The sequence below is a fragment of the Struthio camelus genome, chromosome 15 (genome assembly GCF_040807025.1).
Source record: "Struthio camelus isolate bStrCam1 chromosome 15, bStrCam1.hap1, whole genome shotgun sequence".
Taxonomy (NCBI): Eukaryota; Metazoa; Chordata; class Aves; order Struthioniformes; family Struthionidae; genus Struthio; species Struthio camelus.
The window spans coordinates 21,082,319-21,102,012 of NC_090956.1; the positions used below are offsets into that span (position 1 = coordinate 21,082,319).

Sequence of the window (19,694 nt, forward strand, 5' to 3'; positions counted from 1 at the left end):
ACTGTTTAATGCTGTGGGCAGCAGACCAGCTAGTCCTGTGCTTGCCCACAGAGCAATGCGGGCAATACAGACATTGCATCTTGGATGTTGTTTTTTTTTTTTTTTTTTTAACTCCTGCCTACAGGCAGCTTCCTTATCATTAAACTGCCATCTTCACCCTAAGGTGTGTTGCTTGGTTGTTCCAATGTAGGTGAGGCTCTTCCCCGTAACTAGCTGCGTTTCAGTATTTGGCTGAATTGATAAGTTCTTGTAGGTGCAGTGACATCTACCTTTAACCTATTGGATGCTGATATCTCATGCCAGCCCCATAAGAGCATCAAAAGATTTGATTGTGTAGTGGAATTGAACAGGCCTCTACTGGAGAAGGGGCAGATCTGAAAGCCCTTGCCTTGAAGGGGATATCAACTTGTTAACATGATCTTGACAGGTCTTCAGAGTGGGAAACAAGATGAAAGAGGCAGTAAAGGACTTAACAGTGAACATGTACGAAGGGCAGATCACAGTCCTTTTGGGACACAACGGTGCTGGGAAGACCACTACTCTGTCTATGCTCACAGGTAGGAGCTACGTCCTGTCTTGGGGCTGGCATGTGGCAGGAAGGGAATCACCTGGAAGCATGCTATGCCCTTGCAGCATGACAGGACAGACAGCTCTCCTGACAGAAGAGAGCTAATCCCTCTGCTTTAAAGCAAGTGAAGCTATACCTGTTCTCTGAGGTTGGGGAGGGGTTTTTGCTCTTCCCCAGAGCGCCATCAGTTCACTGAGCTGTTAACCAAGGGTGCCTTGGTATTGAGGAGGATGTTGCTGCTTGGGGAGAGAGCAGGGAGGTGAGGGTCCATGCTTAATGCTTTATGAGTGTTGGATCAACCAGGGGGTGTCATCTGTGAGGGAGAGCAGACTGCTCAGTCCAGAGGCCTGAAGCAGGATGCAGTCTTTAAGTATGTCAAAGAACTCTGAAAAGAGGAAAAGATTAGCTCTAGAATGAGTTGCTGTGTGCTTTATCGTGACAAGGGAGGGCGGGCATGGGCCAAGAACTGGTCTTTGTGCGTTCCTGAGCTGTTTAGCTCAAGGCAGCCCTGTTTGAGCATGGTAAATGGACTTAGATGGCTTTCAGTGGTCCTTCCTGCCCTGTTTCCTGTCATTCTGTGCTGCTTCTGCTAGCCCAGGGTACTCACAAGATCATCCCTGGATGGCAGTGTAGCTCTGGGCTAGCATCAGATGAATCCCTGCCATGTTGAGAGCTAGGGTAGGTCTGCTCAGCTCACTCCTTGCCTGCCCAGCCTGGCAGCAGCAGTTCCAGGTGCACCTCGCATCTCTAAAAGCCATTCAGTCTACGCTGCAGGCAGGAGGAAGAAGCCCACATGTCCTGAATTCAATGGCAGGAGACTGGCTTTCTCGGGCCTTTTGGCAGAAACCTGCATGTGTGGAGGGATGGTTAGCTGTGACAGGGTCCTGGCTTTTCCTGCAGCTCTTTGCGGTAGCTGTGCAGGGTTATTCTCACCCCTGAGGAAGGCTGTTGTGTGTTGCTCCTCTCAGGTCTATACTCTCCAACAAGTGGGCAAGCATACATCAACGGCTATGACATCTCGCAGGACATGGTTCTGATCCGACGGAGCCTAGGCCTGTGTCCCCAACATGACGTGCTCTTTGACAACATGACAGTGGAAGAGCATCTCTACTTCTACTCGGGGGTGAGCACAAAGTTTGAGTGCAGCCTCAGGTTTCATTTCAGGTCTTGTTGCTATGTCTCACCTGTGCCTTTAACCTGAGTTAAAACAGCATCTGTTGTTGCTTTGCAGTTAGCTATGTGGTTGCTTGGGGCTGGGCTGGCGATGAAGGAGGCTGGGAAAAAGCTGTGAGAGTCCAGCTTAGACAGAACAGCCCTTTCTGTCCCTTCCTCTGTCATCCTTAATGAGTTCCTTGTTCAGCTGGGCAGAGGAGTGGAGGGATCTGGAGTAGCATTACTCCCACGAGGGCTCTGTGCAGCAGAGCCTCCTGGTGTCAAATGTGTGGCAAAGGGCTCTGTGTAAGGAAGTCTCAGTTGGGCAGCAGTTAGTTTCTGTATTTTTCTTTGCCTTCCTGACTAATTGCATAAAGGTGTGGAGGGAGGGAATGTGGGGGATTTTCTAGAATCCGGTCGCAGAGGAGGTGAGTAGGATGTTTGCTGGAGACTTCGTTACCCCTGCAGGTGGACTTGACTCTTCCTTCTTGTCTGGCAGCTGAAAGGCTACCCACCTTCCAAGTGCCCTGAGGAGATTGACCACATACTGAGGATCCTGAACCTGGAGGACAAGCGCCACTGTCTAACCAAGGCACTCTCTGGTGGCATGAAGCGCAAGCTCTCTATTGGCATTGCCCTCATTGGGGACTCCAAGGCAAGTGGTGGCAGGGCTCGATTTGAACTTTTTTCCTCAGGAACAACATAGCAAAGTGCCAAGGCCTTTCTCCTCGTGGCTGCTTGGGTAGCTGCTCCCCCAGATAGGATCATTACATGCATGTTGGGAGCTCAAGGCTGCTTCTGGGCCCCTCAGATGCTTCTGCTGTGCGTCTCCCAGCCCCTTCTCAACCAGTGCCCATCTGCTATGTACAGGTGGTGATGCTGGATGAGCCAACGTCGGGGATGGACCCAGCCTCCCGCAGGGCCACATGGGACCTCCTCCAGCAGCAGAGGAGCAACCGTACCATCCTGCTCACCACCCACTTCATGGACGAGGCCGACCTGCTGGGGGACCGCATAGCTATCATGGCCAAGGGCGAGCTGCAGTGCTGTGGCTCATCTCTCTTCCTCAAGCGTAAATATGGTAAGGGAGCAGATAGGCTGTGTCAGAGCAAGGAGGAAGGCCCCAGACCATCTGATGGGAGTGCCTGTCCTCTTCTGATCGTGGAGTAGTATGGGAGAGGGGGGGATATAAGACAGGGAAGGAGACCCACTACTCCTTGTCTGTCTGTGCACTACTTCCTCTACTTGATGCTATCTGCCTTCTCTGAGATCCATACCCACACTCTCTCTTCACAACCATGTAGCTAACCTCTCAGAGATGACTGATGCCAAAAGGCCTTGTTTCTTGGCTTGCCTTCAGCCCTTCCCACTAGCTTTTGCATCATATCTACAGCTCAGGCAAAGCCAGCAAGGCCCTGTGATGCCTTTTACCAGCCTCTGTCTTCTGCTGTCTGCCCCAGCACTGAAGGTTCAGGTCTGGCCCAGGTTAGGCTGGTATTTACACTTTTCTCCCTTCTCTTGTGGGTCTGCCCAGGGGCAGGATATCACATGGTGATGGTGAAAGAGCCGTATTGTAGCCTGGGGGAGATCTCCCGCCTCATCTGTCAGTACGTGCCCAACGCCACCATGGAGAGCAATGCTGGGGCAGAGCTGTCCTTCATCCTGCCCAAAGAGAGCACGCACAGGTAACAACATCGTGTCCTGCTTCCCCTCACTGAGTGGTTCCCGTTATCTGCACGCAGTGGGGACCCAAGCTGTGATAGTCACAGGCTTGCTGGAAACGAGAGCTGCTCTCTGTGTTTTCTGGGAAGGCGCAGGAGGAAGTGTGATCCAGTGGTTAAAGTGCTCGCCTTGGAGACCTAGGTTCAGTTCCTCCTTACACCAGAGTCTTCCTCTCTGTCTGCTGGCATGTTGCTCTAATGCCTGCACGCTTACCACGTGCCTTTGTAGCAGCTAAGTGGGACCACTGATTGTTGATAGCTGCTAACTGTTATGGTGTGGAGGGCAGACCATATAAGCAAACAAGGCAAGTTAGTTTGGCTCCAAAATCAAAGACTTTCATTTCCTCCGTAGACAAGGAAGGACTGACTTGGAGGTGTTATCCAGTGGTCAGAGTACATGGTGACAGCCAAGTGACAACCCCTTGAAAGTCTGTCATGTTTACTCAGCCTCTTAGCATTTAGCTGCCAATTGGAAAACACATTTCCTTGAAGGGACTGCGAGCATCAGAGGAAGGAGTCCTTGGAGGGAAGGTCTCTGTTGTCACCAAAGCAGAGGTCAGGGCTTTCACAGCTCCAGAGAGGTAGGGGCATAGAGCTGCAGTGTTACCTTCCTATTCGCTGGCCTGCACAGCTGTGTTCCCGCTCTCCTCCATACAGATATACATCCTAGCTAGGGCTGCAGGAGGTAGCAGTCTGTTGAAGAGGGGCTAGATAGAGTCTGGTAGCAGAGGTGTTCCACTGACATCTAGGTGTGCCCCTAATTTACAAGACAGTGGCAGAGATGTTTGGAGGCTCTTTGGTGCAACTGAGCCCTGGGCCAAAGCCTTCACACAGGGCGCAGGGTAGCTGAGAGCATCAGGTTTCTGGACAGTGGTTCAGTATGAATAGCTGAGGCTACCTGTGGCAAGAAAGAATAGCAGAAGACAGAGCTTAAAAGCTGCTTAGTGGGGAAAGTGTTGTGCTGAGTACTGCAGGCAGCCCTGGAGCTGTTTGCAGGATTCATGCCAGCTGCAGGATTGTCTCCTAGAGTGTCTTAACCTCCGAGTGTGCGCTCTCGTCCTCTACCCGTCCCTGGCTGTGCTGAAACCCGAGGCCTGGGGATTCAGGGCACTCTGTTCTGGAGCTTTGTCTGCCATCCGTTAAATCCAGGGGACGCCGTCTTTCTGGCAACCCAAAATAGGCAAGAGCTCTGCCCAGTGGAGTTGGCCTTTGATGCCGGAAGAAGGGATAAGTGGCAGCATCTGGCACCTCTCTTGTCCTTGCAGGTTTGAGGCTCTCTTCACTGAGCTGGAGCAGAAGCAGGACGAGCTAGGCATTGCCAGCTATGGTGCATCTGTCACCACCATGGAGGAAGTCTTTCTGAGGTAAGAAGCCAGAGGGCAGGGAGGGAGGCTCCCCCTGGAAGGGCTGAGTAGTGGCAGGAAAGCATCTCGATCTGAATCCCTGAGCCCTGCAGTGTGTTCAGCTCTCCTGGGAGCTGTGGTCAGGATCCCTTTAGGGCTGACTGTGGAGTGGGACCTAGGCCTCCCTGCAGCACAGTAACGTGACAAATAGACCCAACTGCCTTAGTCATCTCCTGCAAAAGCTTTCCAAAGGGTAACAGGCCTGAGATCAGAACATCCTGAGGGCAGAGGTGGGTCCTGACCCTTTGCTTGACACCAGGAGCTCTTTAGACTCTGCTAAAGAAACCACTGAGCCTTGTCTTGGTGTCTGAGTCACAGATACCCCTTGCAGCCCTACAAGCACAGGTGCCTTCTGGCCTTTTTCCCTGTCATTCATGTGTGCTTTCACCTTCTAACATGAATTAACAATGTTGATGCAGGCCCTGGGTACTTCAGCAGCAGTGATGTCTAACACATCCCAAGCAGGGACTCTCTGTGGGTTAGAAAGGCCCAATCCAAATGTCAGTGTGAAATTGCACAAGACCACTTTTTATCCTTTTCCTGCTAAAAAAAAAAAAAAAAAAAAGCCCGTGAGCTTTAATGATTGGGGGAGAGGGAAAGAGCTGCAGCTCTAGAAGAAGCGTTATACAGGCAGCACCTTTTTCCCGCAAGCCTTTCCAAAGCACTGATTTTTGTCTCTAAATGACCAGACTAGGAAGAAAAAACTGGCTGTGGGAGAGAAGGAAGGTTGGAAGAGTCAGTCTGACACAGACAGGTTGCTCTAGGACTCTCTGAGGCATGTGTGGATTTTGTTTCTGGGGTTTGGCTTCTCTAGCTCAGAACAGCTCGATCCTGTCCAGGTTCGCGTTCCATCATCTACTTTCCCTTCTGGTGGCAGGGTTGGGAAGCTGGTGGATTCCAGCATGGATATTCAGGCTATCCAGCTCCCTGCTCTTCAGTACCAGCATGAGAGACGCTCCAATGACTGGGCCATGGATGACTCCAGCAGCCTAAGTGGAATGACAGATATGACAGATGACAGTGGGGCGCTCATTACAGAGGACTGCTCCAGTATCAAACTCAACACAGGGGTGAGTGCTGAGGGGTATCAGGGAACAGAGAAGAGCACATCTGAAAGGGATCTCTGCAGCAGGGGAGGTTTAAGATGGAGCCTCCCCTGTGCAAGTCTCACTATATATTATTTGTAGGTTATTGAGGGAGAAATGGAATCTACATCTTAAGCGCAAATTATTTTTAGAGTCGGTTGGGATTGGTTGCTGGTATTGGTCACTGCCATCCTCTTACGTGTTGTTCTTGAGTTCTAAAGAGGTGTCTTTTTCTGAAGATGTACAAGTGGTCTAAAATGTTTTTCAAAATCTTCCTTCTCTTGCTGAGCTTGCATTTCACATCTGTGACAGCCCTGCATGGCCAGTGGGCTGACAAGCCTGTGATAAATTTCCCTGTGCTTTGCAAGGACATGCCTCAAAGAAGGGAAGAAAGTCATTCATGGGTTTAAAAAGCAAAGAAGTCCTTACATGGGCTTGGCTGGGAGCTCCTCACAGCTCAGTTGCTGTAACAGGGAGCCTTGTTGCAATAATCCTATTTGTGGTCCTCAAATGCTGAGAAGGGGGACTTAGGTAAAGGTCATGTCTGAAGCTGCTTTTAGATCCCAAAGTAACATTGTCCATTTGGAAAGCCACGGGTTTTGAACTGCTTACCTCTTGCTCTGAAGTCAAGTGCTACCCTGTTAATCCCTTTAGAGGCTTTGCCGGAAAGCAGGATGTCATGTGAGCTTGTGGGCTAAATGCAGGGAGGATGGAGGGGCCAGGCCTTTGGGCTCGTTCCCTCCAAAAGCTGTGTGGGCATGGGGCTGGTTGGGTTGTCTGCAGCTAGCAGGACTCGAGCCTGACCTCTGACTTCTCCTTTCCCAGTTCTACCTTTGCTGCCAGCAGTTCTATGCCATGTTCATGAAGCGAGCCATGTACAGCTGGCGCAACTGGAAGATGGTGGCAGCACAGTTCCTTGTGCCTCTGATTTTCACTGCCTTTGCCCTCATCGTCGCCAAGACCTTCCCAGGACCCAGGGACTCCTCCCTGCTGAGGCTGATGCTGGAGCCCTACGGCCAGACAATGGTGCCTTTCTCTGTCTCAGCGACCTCAGATCTGTCGCGGAGGTTAGCAGAGCAGTATGCGGAGCTGCTGGATGCCCAGCACCAGTCGCCGCTGGAGGTGCTAGGTGAGGGTTTGCAGAGCAGACAGTGCCTGGGGGTGTGTACAAGAGCCATGGGCTTTTCCTGCCAGGAGCAGTAATGTGAGAATGCTTGCAGGGAGGGTTAGATCCCAGTTGCAGCATATCCGACATAACCTGTTCTATGCTTTCCTGTACAGGAGTGTCCTGCAATTGGCTCCAGCCCCTTTTTGCCCCAAGAAGAGCTGTGTTCTTTATAACCCTATGTTTGTGTCCAGTGTTAGGGCTAGAGTGGGCTACCCAGAGCTGAGGCTGCTCGGGATCCTTCTGCAGTTGGCCCCTGGGTGTCAGCTTTTTATTTGCTAGAGTCTGCTTGTAACAGCAGGGTGGTGTTTGACAGGTGGCCTGGAGGAGTACCTCATCTCAAGAGCATCTGAGGAGGGGGGAGCCTTCAATGAACACTACATCGCTGCTGCCTCTTTTAAGGGAGCTGGAAACCACACAGTGGTCACCGCACTGTTCAACAACCAGGCATACCACTCCCCTGCCACTGCCCTCATGCTGGCTGACAACGCTATCTTCAGGGTACTGGCAGGCCCCAACGCATCCATCACGGTCACCAACTACCCTCAGCCTCGCAACATCACCGAGAAGGCCAAGGACCAGCTCATGGAGTATGTCTGATTGCACAGTGTTTCTTTTCTGCTAGGGCTCACAATTTCCATTGGCATTAACTGGCTCGGTTGCACTAACATCAGTGGAGAAGCCAGCCTGGAGTTTCTCAGACCTAATTGTAGCTAGGATTGCACTTAGGAGGTCAGGAGAGCAAAGCTGTGTAGCTGACTGACCTACCCAAGCTTGGCAGTCACTTAACCCAACGCAGGTATCTGTGGTTGAATGTTTCCCTTTAGATACAGCCTGTGGTTAGGGGTTTTTCTCTCTGTGGGTGATCAGTGCCCATTTCTCCACCTGGGATCAGAGGGAGCTGCATAGCTGTACGTTTCAGGAAATCCTGCATCCAGGATCTCTGAATCTCACCTGTACAAGAGAGGTCATGTGTGTGACCTTGCAAAGGCAGGGTTAAAGGTTGATGGTGTGCTAGGAGGGCTGTACTTGGGAGACTTGCTGAGATGTGCTTTTGTTGTGGGGCATTTCTTGTGCATGCTGATTTGAGGGATGAGTATAGCCTTCACGAGAAGGCAGTGGTATGGCGTTGTATGATGATGACTTGATACCCCATGGTCAGTGTTGTGAGGAAGAAGTCCCAGGAGAACACAGGATGCCTGCAACTCCTGCTGAAGCTGTTGGGACCTGCCAGTGCCCAGCACTGCTCAGTGTTCAGCCTCTGGCACAGAATCATGACTAGAAAGGATGGCAGGGTGCTGTCTGTAGCTGCCCAGAGGGTTGGTGCCTCAAGTTGGAGGGAACTCGGATGAAGCTGGCATCAACACCTGTTCCTGAAAGATGGCATAGGTGTGTTGTGCCCGTATAGTCTCAGCGTTGGTCTGTTGGGCTCTCCCTGTTTTAACTAGCCCTGCTGCTCTCCCCTCAGAGGCCAGACTGGGTTCGCCATTGCCATCAACTTGCTCTATGGCATGGCTTCACTCGCCAGCACCTTCGCCCTCCTTCTGGTCAGTGAGCGGGCTATCAAAGCCAAGCATGTCCAGTTCGTCAGTGGAGTCTATGTGGTCAACTTCTGGCTTTCTGCCCTGCTCTGGGACATCATCAACTTCCTCATTCCTTGTGCTCTGATGCTGGTAAGTCACCATTAACACCCTAACACCCTCCTGTCATACCCTCCACAAGGCCCCTCCCATCACACTGAAACTCCTGTTGCTGATGGAAGGTCACAGGGGACTCCCAGACTAGCACTGGGCCCTCTACATAGCGAGGCTCCCAGACCAGCCCTGTCATGTAGCCAAGAGAAGTTTTGACTCTTTCAGTGCTTGGCACATTTCCTTTGCCTCTGCCTTTCCTTGTGTCATCCTGGGCAAGTTGCTTGAGCTGCCCAGCGCCCCAAGCTCGGCCTCTGGGTGGTATTATATGGAGTGCCTGATCTTCTGGGAGAGCTGGGATGTGTGTGGGTAAAGGGAGAAGGATGAGACCACCTGGCTATGGCACTGTCTTACTCAATATAAAGGATCAGCAAGAAAGCTGCCACTCAGTCCTGCTGGGAGCTGGGTTGTAGGCAGAGCTGTCCAGCTTCCCTACCAGTAAAGGTCAAGTGACTGCAACCTCTAGGCCTGAATGTTTAGGAGTGGGCAATGGCACTAAAACATCTCAAGTGCATGGGAGCCAGGTGAAAAAATTCCCAGGGGCCAGATTTGTCCTTTCGCATCCTAAGAGAGCTTTCCCTGGAGACAGGTATAGGCAGCTGGTGTTGCCAGTGGGAACCCTGGGTGATGGGTTCTCCAGGCCAGCATAGTGGTACTATTATGTTGCTTGCTGCCTGGGCTGTTCAGGCAAGATGGTGTCACTTGCAGTCAAGACAAATGTGCACTCTCCTCACATTGCTGTGCCCCAGGTGATATTCCAGGCCTTTGATGTGCAAGCCTTCACCCAAGACAGCCACCTCGTTGATGTGATGCTGATCTTCCTCCTTTATGGCTGGGCCATTATCCCCCTCATGTATCTCCTCAGCTTCTTCTTCTCGGTAGCAGCCACAGCCTACACACGTCTCACCATCTTCAACATCCTCTCGGGCACGGCCACTTTCCTTGCAGTCACCATCATGAGCATTCCAGGTGAGTCCTCTTTCCTCCTTGCATGCCCAGCCCTGCGTCCTCTCTTCACCAAAAAGATCCAACCTGGGGCTGTCTCCCCACCGAGAGCTAGCAAAAAAAAAAACCATGACAACCCATCCTCACCTACTTAGCATGACAGAGTTTGCTCAGGTTCTCCTTCTGAATGTTAATGTATCAGGGCCTTCCTCTAAAAACGGCTAAATCTGATCTGTTGATCCTCATATGCTCCTTTTTCAGAACTGGGCTTGGTGGACCTCTCCAGAACCCTGGATAAAGTCTTTCTCCTCTTACCCAATTATTGCTTGGGCCAATGCATCAGTGACTTCTACCAGAACTATGAGTTCATTCAGTTTTGCACCTCCTCTGTTGAAGCCATCTTCATCTGCAAGGCGTTCAGTGAGTTTGTTTGTCCTTACCTGCCCGTGCTGGCCTTTCCGCTGCATCTACGGCCTCACTGTGGGGGCTCTGTGTGGGGTGAATGGTGAGGCTGGGTGAGTGTGGCAGAAACATTGCTGGGGGAATTTGGAGTGGCTGACCTGGGCCCAACAGGGCTACAGGTTTGGTTGTGCAGCTGTGGTTCTGTGCTTGAGAAAAACCAGTATGCGCTGGAAGGGTGGATGAGCTTTGCTTTGCGTTTTTCCCTGGGGCAGATGGAGGAGCAGGAGTGGGTTTTAGGGTAGAGAGAGGGCTAAAATCCCTGACAGCATCTCTTGATCTCTCATATATGACTGCCTGTGCCCCAGCCAGGACTGAGACATGAGATGTTCATCTCGGGAAACGGGATGCTCCAGTATCATGGGGCCTCCAGCCAAACTTGGGCAGTAGCTTCAGGTACTGTTCTAAAGCAAAACAATGAGCAGCATTTGAGGCTAACAGAGGGATCCTGTTAAGGAACATTTTTCTTACTAACAATTTGGAGGAAAATGTGGTCTTGGCAAAATTTCATAGACCAGTGAAGAAATACCAGTTGTGATTTGGGTCACAGATCCTGAAAGAATGAATTGATCTCCTCTGTATCTCAACTAGGCATACTCTGACAGTGCCAGATCCCCTCTGGGGCCTGAATCCTCTTGTGGGAGGGATTGGAAGGAGCTGTGTGCAGGAAGCCCAGGGTTTGAGCAGCGTGGGCTGGGATGCAGATGAAACTGGCAAAGCTATGGGCACCCGGCTTTCTCTGGAGCATATCTGCCGCTCCCCAGAATGTGAATTGATCCAAATATGATTTTATCCCATCCCCACTCCAGATATCAGTTATCAGATGAACTACTTTTCCTGGGAGATGCCTGGGATTGGACGATACCTGACATCCTTGACTATCCAGGGCTTCTCCTTTCTTTTCCTCCTTTTCCTCGTTGAGACAAACCTTCTCTGGAGATTAAGAACTTTGATCTGTGGCATCTGCAGGCGGCGAAAATGGGTGAGTTGAAGCGTAAGGGAGGGAGAAGTAGGCACCCTAGTGCCAAACCAGGCCCAGGAGTCACTGTGAACTGGAGATAGGCCCATACTACTTGTTCAGATCGCATCCAAATTCCTAAGGTCCACAGAGTCACTCAGATCCAGTGGTCAGGGCTCCAGTCCCCTCTTCTCCTTCTGTTCAGGACTCTGAACAGAAAGTATCACTGTCTGGGAACAACTACAGCTCCTAAACCCCATGCCGTTTGACCTAAACCATCTTCCTGAGAGAGCACCTGTGGAGCAGGTTGCTTAGAGGGGCAGGCCCTTTGAGTATATGGGGTGACAAGTGGAGTGGGACATCCCTTGAGGTGGTTGACTGAAAGGGTTGGATCCCTCATGGGTTGGGAGGACTTGCCAGAGGTCAGTCTGGAGGAACCTATTTGTCCCACAGTAGCAAGGTGGCAAATAATCTTTTTCTTCCGTGTATTTCAGGTTGCACTCCTGAACAGGGTGCCTGTGCTACCAGAAGACAGGGATGTAGCAGATGAGAGGAAGAAGGTTTTGGAGTCACCACCAGAGCTGCTGTCATCACTGAGCAGCCCCCTGGTCATCAAAGAGCTCACTAAGGTGAGGAGAGAGCATGGATCTTCCTGGGCATCCTGCTCTGAGCAGAGGCACGGCCCTCACAGGGCTCGCCTTGCTGTGGTGCTGGGAGTTTGGCATGTCCTGTGATGGCACAGCTTGTTTTTTGCTGTCCGCCAGGTCTATGACAGCCAGGAGTCCCTGCTGGCAGTGGACAGGATCTCCTTGGCAGTCAGCAAAGGTGAATGCTTTGGCCTTCTTGGCTTCAATGGAGCAGGCAAAACCACCACCTTCAAGATGCTGACTGGCGATGAGAGCATCACATCAGGTGATGCCTATGTGGATGGCCACAGCATTCTGGCCAACATCAAAAAGGTACTGAAGGCTGCAGGGGTGGAGGGTGAAGTAACAAGCAGTCCTGCTTCTTGTTGTGCTGTCCAGTGTGTGTCACCTTGCGAGTGCCTCTATGGACCGCATGGTTGCAATTGTTAGTGGTGGATGTGATATCCCAGGGACACTGCGTTCTTACCTGACCTGGCTTTCCTGTTAATCTGGTCGTCTGGAAGCAATTTCCCCTCCACTGAATTGACAGATATGAAATGAATGGAAGTCAAACCTTGGAAGGGTGGCAAACCCTTCTCAAAAGAGGTTTAGCTCAGTAATTGGAAATGCGGAAAATGTTAGAGCTCATTGTCAGATGACAGTCTCTAAAACAAGCAGGTAAAATATTTCTAGGCCCCTGCTAGAGCTCTCCTTGCTGTGACTCACCCGTTCCCTTGGGCAAAGCAAGAGATGAGTCACAAACTCTGGGTCAGCTTTTTAGTTCAATCCCTAGATACCTCCAGCTGTGTCAACCCTAGGCAATGCCAGGCATTGAGAACAGGGAGATGATCTGCCCTGAAAGTATGATCCTGTTAACTGCCTTCCCTGGGACTCTGCCTTCTGTTGGGCTCTTGTCTCCAGAGGAAGCTAGGATATGGGAAAGGTACAGGCAGCAGAGATAAGGGCTCAGTAGCACCAGTCTCTCCTAGACAAGCTTATTGAAGGGCTGGTTTCTTCTTCCACTTACTAAGTGGCACGGAGCTTTGTTTCTCCTGAAAGCCTGGGCCACCTGAAATGGCCTTTCACAACAAGGAATCGGTTTAGATAGCAAGCATGAGAAGTGCATGAGAGCCTATGTTGCCTTCCCCAGCTACACTGCGTGTATCCATCCTCTACCCCTACTTGCTGCTCCAGCAACCGGAAAAAATCTCTCTCATTTTGAGTACAGTTTCAGAGCTGTAGTTCAGTCCCTGTTACTTTGAGTATATAACCTTACAGAGAAGCAGAAAACCTCTGTGGGTGCTAAGGTGATCATACGTACCCACCATCTTCCTAGTTTGGAGATCTCCTTGCCTTAGAAACCTGCCTATGAGTTAATCTCCCTTGGGTTCCTCTTGTCCCAAGGTCCAGCAGCGGATTGGCTACTGCCCACAGTTTGATGCCCTCCTGGATCACATGACGGGCCGCGAGACTCTGAGCATGTACGCCCGGCTGCGGGGCATCCCTGAGCGTTATATTGGCAGCTGTGTGGAGAACATGTTGAGAGGGCTGCTGTTGGAGCCCCACGCGGACAAGCTAGTGAGGACTTACAGGTGAGAGGGTTATCCCAAACATGCCCTTATGTAGACACACCCCATCTCTCTGAGGCTGGTAGGAACTATGTGTAATCAAGCGTAGCCATAGCGTTTGGTCTAAGGACCCTTCTACACTTTGTCTTGCATGGCTTCCCCTGTGCTCACTTCAGGCCTGCCTCTCTCCCTGTTCCTGTTTCCTTCCATAGTGGTGGTAACAAGCGGAAGTTGAGTGCTGGCATTGCCCTCATCGGTGGCCCCCCTGTGATCTTCCTGGATGAGCCCTCCACTGGCATGGACCCTGTGGCCCGGCGTTTGCTCTGGGATGCAGTGACACGGACACGAGAGTGTGGCAAATCCATCATCTTCACCTCCCACAGGTGACAATTTTCTGGACAGGTCTTGGCCTGGGAGTTTAGGAGCAGACAGAAGGGTAGCAAGGGGATGGGGCCAACCTCCAGGGCCTGGGACGAGCTGTGCTAATAGAGCCTGATGTGGATGGACATAGCATGCAGCCAAGCAGCAGCTGGCTTTACCCAGATCTCCCTCCTCTGAGGCAGGAGAAAGCCTGGCAAGGAGGGATTCCACCTCCACCGTATCCGCAGAAGCTTCTGTTGTTTCCCAGCCAACATGAGCAGAGCTGGGACATCTCAGTGCTCCTGCTTGCTGAACAAATCTTCTTCTGTCTTGCAGTATGGAAGAGTGCGAGGCCTTGTGCACCCGACTGGCCATCATGGTGAACGGGCAGTTCAAATGCCTGGGCAGCCCCCAGCACCTGAAAAGCAAGTTCGGCAGTGGCTACACCCTGTTGGCCAAAACGCGGAGTGATGAGGAAGGCGAGCTGCTGGCCTTTAAGGCCTTTGTGGAGAAGACTTTCCCAGGTACCATGAGCTGCTGGGCTGGCTGCCCTCCGCATGAGGGAAGCCTATGAAGCCATTCATAGGCTTCAGCCAGTTTCCTAGCTCAGAGCCTCTTTTCTGCTTGTCTCTCCCAGGTAGCGTCTTGAAACATGAACACCAGGGCATGGTACATTATCACTTGACCAACAAGAACTTCAGCTGGGCACAGGTAAGAGCATGCTGGAGCACGTGCCAGTCCAACCTCAAGCTGCTCTTCCTAGTTGCAGAAGGAAGGTGTTATTGGAGGAGCAGATGTTTTCCTGCCTGTTCACATGCTCTTTGTGCTGGGCTGAATCAAGCTTCCTTTTCATACTCAGCTCATCTTCCTTTTCAACCAGAGCCACTGCCAGTTTGAAATCCAGGTGATTTTATAAAACAACAAACTAATTAAAAAGTGATTTTCTCCCTGACTTTTTTCCACATTCTGGCCCAAACAGGTCACTTGCATGTGTGGTTAGTGAGAGAGCAGTTTGGGAGCATTGTGCATGTTAAACCAGGACCCCTGCTATCCCCAGCCTCAGAGCTGCCTGCCTTTGACAGCTGCCCTTCACAGAGAAAGCAAAATCTCCATTGGGAACAAGCTTTGCTTTTTATGTTTGTTCTTCTCAAAACATTTCCTGAAAGCTCTGCAGCAGAAGGGTGGTGGAAGGGATGTGTTTGGTAGGCCTACCCTTCCCACCCCTCATCTCCATGCCAGCAACATAGCACTTGTTCCCATGTACTAGCGCAGGCAGCAGGTCTCTTGACACCAACCAAGACATCCGGAGTTTGAGCCTCTCTGCTTCCTGCTGCTGCCCCTTGGCCCGAGGAAGTGGCTTGCAGCCTGGGTCTGGGTACCTTGGGCCCCTCATACTGGCATCTGTGTTGTCCCACCTTGGGCAGGAGCCCAGTAGGGCTTACAGGGGAGCAGTGTTGCCTGTGCAGCATGTGAATCTCACTATACATTGAGTAAACCAATTAGAGAGTTGAATTCCCACCCTGAGGCATCTCTTGCTGCATGGGCCATCATTTGGCGAAGACTGGCGTTTGAGGTTCCTTAGCTTTTTCAATCTTGATCTGCTACAGTTCTCCCTATGTCAAAGTGAGTATCTTGCAATAACCAGAGCTGCTGTGCCATCCCTTGCAGGTCTTTGGGGCCTTGGAGAAAGCCAAAGAGAAGTATCACTTAGAAGACTATTCGGTTAGCCAGATATCACTGGAGCAAGTCTTCATGAGTTTCACTCGCTTCCAGCACTACACAGAGGATCGAGGGAAATGAACCCACTGGTGCCCTTCTTCATGGACTGGCTCTGCTGCCTATACATAGTATATATAGAGACAGTAATTTATATATCAGCGTGTGTCTTAAATAATGTATAAATGTAAGAAAATTTTCACCGGGGGAGGGAGACGATGGAATCATACCTTTTGCTGGTGAGCTATGGGAATCACAAGTAGTGTGTGTGTTGCGTGCCTGCTGCAGTGCACGCATGTGTGTGTATATGTGTGTGCGTGTGCCTGTGTGTGCATGTGACACTTTCACTCTTCAGCGTTCATTCCCATCTACAGCAAAAAATGTCCAAAAAGCAGGGGAAATAATAGATGGAAGGGCATTGTGGATTCTGCTCCATCCTCAAATCTTGGTGTGCCTGTCAGCAGAGTAGGACTGGGGTACTGTCTGGTTCTTCTGGCTGGTGTGGATGGTTGGAAGGCAGGCTGCTGCCCTGACGCTGCACAAGTTTCCCACACGCCCATCATCACACCCTGCCCAAAACTCATGTGCATCAGGACGCTGCTTTATGCTCTTCACACGCATGTCAAATTATATTCTGTTAGGTGGTTTGCTTGTGATTTAACAGGATCCTGTTAAATAGCTTAAATCTAAGGCGTTCACTGGGTTAATTAGGATGCATTGAGGTTGCCCTCTTTGAAGCACTTCTAGTCTAGATGGAGGGGACACAAGGGAACAGCCACGGTTTTCCCCCTACAGCAAATCTTCCGTCCATTCCATTAGCAGCAGAAGGTGGGAGAAGGCTCTGCCTCCTTTTAACGTCATAGAAAAGATGTGCCCCTCCTGCCTGCTTGGCTCTCACTCAATACTCTGCTGAGACTTGCTTCAGGCCTGCAGCTGTCAGCCACCACGTGGGGAGAGGACAAGACCGGCTGTTCTGCACAGAGGCTGTTAGTCACTGCTGCCTGGGGAACGTCTTTGGGGTGCATGTGCTGCTCCTGTGATAGCCTGCAAGCAAGGGGTGGCTTCACTCCAGCAAGGAGCAGAAGGTGCTCTGAACTCGCTAGTCATCAGGCATTCATTTTTTGCTGGTTGTTTGACCCACAGTTCAGGTGTGTGCTTCAGAGGTGGCACCAGGCTTTCCCCTCCTCTTTCCTCCTGGGGTGTATGCAGCACCCCAGGGTCCTGACTGGGGAGGGTTGGCTTTGCTCTGCCAAGGAAAGCTGTTCCTTTCCCCTCAGGCACGGTACAAACCCTGCTGTCCAGAAGGGATGTGCCCCATTTCCCCTCCCCACACGCACTTTTATTTTCCCTGCCTGTGACATGGGTGCTGTGCAGTGTCAGGAGGGAGGGGGAAACCAGCATCCCTTTGCACATTGCAAAAAGGCATCTGCAAGGCATGGTTTATTATGAGCAGCCTGTGCTGAACTGTCTCAGTCAGCAGTGCTGAACCTGATGTGTGCTGCCAACCCAGACTCCTGATGCCATGTCAAAAGGGAAATAGAAGAGCTCCTCTTCCTCCTGCTGGCAGAGGGCCAGCTGAGGGAGTTGAAAGGTGCTCACGGATGGAGACGTACTTGTCATTAGAGGCTGGCAACAGCTCATGCTGTCCAAGGGAAGGCATGCTGTGCAGTGCCAGGCACTGGCACTGGATTTGCAGGGAGGATGCTTAATGGATAAATGCCCAGAGTTTGGCCCTTTGATAAGGCACGTGAGGAATAAGGCCATGGCCCTAGAGCTCAGTCTGAAGGCAGTGATGGCTTGGAGGTTTAGCAGCTTGTCTGAGGACTGTTTGGAGCATCCATTAAAAAGTTTAGACAACTGCAGAGCCCTGGACTGTGTTACACAGCTGCTCCAGTTGCAGGTCTCCAGACCTGCAATTGAAGGGTTTGAAGGACCAGTGATGCTCTGGCTGCATACATGTTCTTGTCTGCTCTCTTCCCTTATGCCCAAGAGACCTCCAAGCAGAGTGTGTCTGTCTTCCCCATGTCCCTCTCCTCACCCACACATCCAGCTGCTCCCACAACAGGGAACAACTGAATTTGCTGCCATGGCTTTGCCCTGCTGTCAGGGAATCTGCTCCCACCCAAGGCATCGGACCTGAATGCAGTGCCAAGGGTATTAGACAGTCAGTCTGCCCAGGCCCTGTGCATGCAAAGCCAGAGGCAGCAGGAGCAAGGGGGATTTATTTTTGGCATTTCCCAGTGGTTGGGTTGCTTTTTATTTGTTTGTTTTACATATGTGTTGGTTCTTGTCTGTCTCTTAACTAGTCCCTATTTCACTTATGTGTCCTTCAGTCCCCTTCTGGCTGGCTGCTCTGTGATCAATGCAGAGCTATTATTTGCACTATAGTAATACACACAATTGCACATACTAAATCAATTAATAGTATGGGGGGGGGGGGGCTGATTCCCTTCTAGCGATTGCATTGTCAGGGGTTGGGTTATATTTTGGGTTGGGCTTTTTGTTTTGTTCCTGTAACTGAAACGCTCTTTCCTGTTTCATTTTTTTTCCTTTCTCCTAATGCTGATGTTTAAAAAAAAATGGTCGTGCATCATGTTACTAAGAATTTCCCTGGATCTTAGAACTAAGTGTGCTCTTATTAGTAAGCAGCCAATTGGTGAATCAAATCTCTGGAACACCTCTCATCTTGATACTGAGGATGTTCTCACTGGGAACAGCTCCACACAAAGCAGAACCAGCTCCCCTTTGCACTACACAGAACTATGGATAGGAGCAGGGATCCTCACGAAGTTGTCAAGGCATTTCCAGTCTTTCCAATGACTCTGCGCTCTGTTGCAGCCAGACAGGGATGTCAGTTTAGGCAGGGGGCCCCAGTGGGAGAACACCAGCATAAGGAAAGGGTGACCAACCTACTCTAATGTCACCTTGCCTGTCTGCCAGAGTCAGCCCCCTTTGCCTCTCACCTTCACAGACTCCCCTGGCTGTGCAACTGCAGCTGGTTCCCCCCCCCCCGCCCGCGGGGCAGAGTGCAGGGGCGCCAACAGCAGCTGGCAGTACTGCATGGGCAGGTGCAAGGGAGATGCTTCAGGTGCTCGTGCTTTGCGCCCGGGGGGGGGGGGGGGGTGGCCCCCTGGCAGCAGGCACAGCCTGCTGGAGCTGCTGCTGTTCAACTGCAGTTCATCTGCAAGTAAAGTTTGTGCTTCCTGTTGGATGGTGCCTGGATCCACCAAGAAAGTTTCAGGCCTTCCAGTAACATTTATTTGCACAGAGTGCTAAGGCAAGATGCAACAAAGCCTTCTGATGCCTTGCCTCAGGCCGGGGGGTGGGGGGGATAGCATTAAATCGGTTGGGGGGGGGGGAAGGCTGTGATAGGGGTCTGGAAAGGTATTGCAAAACACAGAATTGCATAGTAGACATACAGAAGCAGGGTCTGTGCCACACTGTGCCACAGGTTAGCATTACACTGAGCGCAGTAGAAAGTACAGCAGGGCCTGAGATGGTGTACCGGGAAGCATCGTGCCTCTTCAAGCACAGGCTGTTTTAGGGTGGCAGTGATCCCCAGGTCAGGGGCCAGCTCTGGCCACAAACTTGGGTCTTATGGCTGATTGCATTTAGATAGTGTAATCTCTGTAGTTGAAGTGGAAGGTGAAGCAGAAAGGCTCTTAGAGGCGTAACAGCAAGGATTAAATCCATATTCATACTCTCACTGACTGCTGGGCTGGGGTCCTGCCCTAGTGAGCAGCACCACCACCATGAACTCTAGGGCTTGGGTCTGCACCTGCAGCCCTTCAGGTTGCTTGGTCATAACTTACCCTTGGTAGCACTGCCAAAGCCACCAGTGGTGGGGCAAGGTTTCAGTCGTTCTGGCCTAAATGAACAATAGAAGCAGCTTTTCTCTTCAGACCTTGTTTACACAAAGCTGTAATAACCCTCTCCTCTTGCAGAGGAAGCAGCCACAGGCCGTGCATGGTGCTACTCCCTTGTATTTTTCTGTTTTAGCAACATTCCCAAGTTGTACTAGGCCTAGGGAAAGTTTGAGGCAAGAGTTAAGACCAAGTTTTAGATGGCTATAGTGGGGGGTATTTATGCCATCATAGGAATAAAACAGTGTGGTTTTTTTTTTTTCCTCCAAGTGGTGTTTCCTGGCCTCCTTTGCACTCAAAGAGCAGCTCCAGCGTCTTTGCCCCAGTGGGTTTTGCTCTGCTCAGGTGTGTGCCCAGCCAGTCTGCTTGCCACTGCCTCACTGGGGGCTGTGTGGGTGGCCCCAGGGCAGGGGG

General features: G+C 51.3%; 1 protein-coding gene across 7 annotated transcripts in view; it reads left to right on the forward strand.

Moving 5' to 3' along the window:
• The window catches only part of ABCA3 (ATP binding cassette subfamily A member 3), a 49,480-nt gene extending 33,905 nt beyond the window's left edge, over positions 1-15,575 (forward strand). For all 7 annotated transcript variants that reach the window (XM_068909236.1, XM_068909237.1, XM_068909231.1 and 4 more), the window contains 20 exons: positions 428-557; positions 1,537-1,691; positions 2,220-2,375; positions 2,591-2,801; positions 3,255-3,405; positions 4,707-4,805; positions 5,722-5,914; positions 6,755-7,058; positions 7,411-7,684; positions 8,563-8,767; positions 9,535-9,754; positions 9,992-10,150; positions 10,999-11,171; positions 11,642-11,776; positions 11,912-12,106; positions 13,178-13,365; positions 13,554-13,724; positions 14,038-14,225; positions 14,339-14,412; positions 15,370-15,575. In XM_068909236.1, the coding sequence (XP_068765337.1) occupies positions 428-557; positions 1,537-1,691; positions 2,220-2,375; positions 2,591-2,801; positions 3,255-3,405; positions 4,707-4,805; positions 5,722-5,914; positions 6,755-7,058; positions 7,411-7,684; positions 8,563-8,767; positions 9,535-9,754; positions 9,992-10,150; positions 10,999-11,171; positions 11,642-11,776; positions 11,912-12,106; positions 13,178-13,365; positions 13,554-13,724; positions 14,038-14,225; positions 14,339-14,412; positions 15,370-15,501 (3,513 nt within the window). In that variant the 3' untranslated portion in view covers positions 15,502-15,575. The remainder of the gene's footprint in view (positions 1-427; positions 558-1,536; positions 1,692-2,219; positions 2,376-2,590; positions 2,802-3,254; positions 3,406-4,706; positions 4,806-5,721; positions 5,915-6,754; positions 7,059-7,410; positions 7,685-8,562; positions 8,768-9,534; positions 9,755-9,991; positions 10,151-10,998; positions 11,172-11,641; positions 11,777-11,911; positions 12,107-13,177; positions 13,366-13,553; positions 13,725-14,037; positions 14,226-14,338; positions 14,413-15,369) is intronic.
• Positions 15,576-19,694: the final 4,119 nt, after the last annotated feature.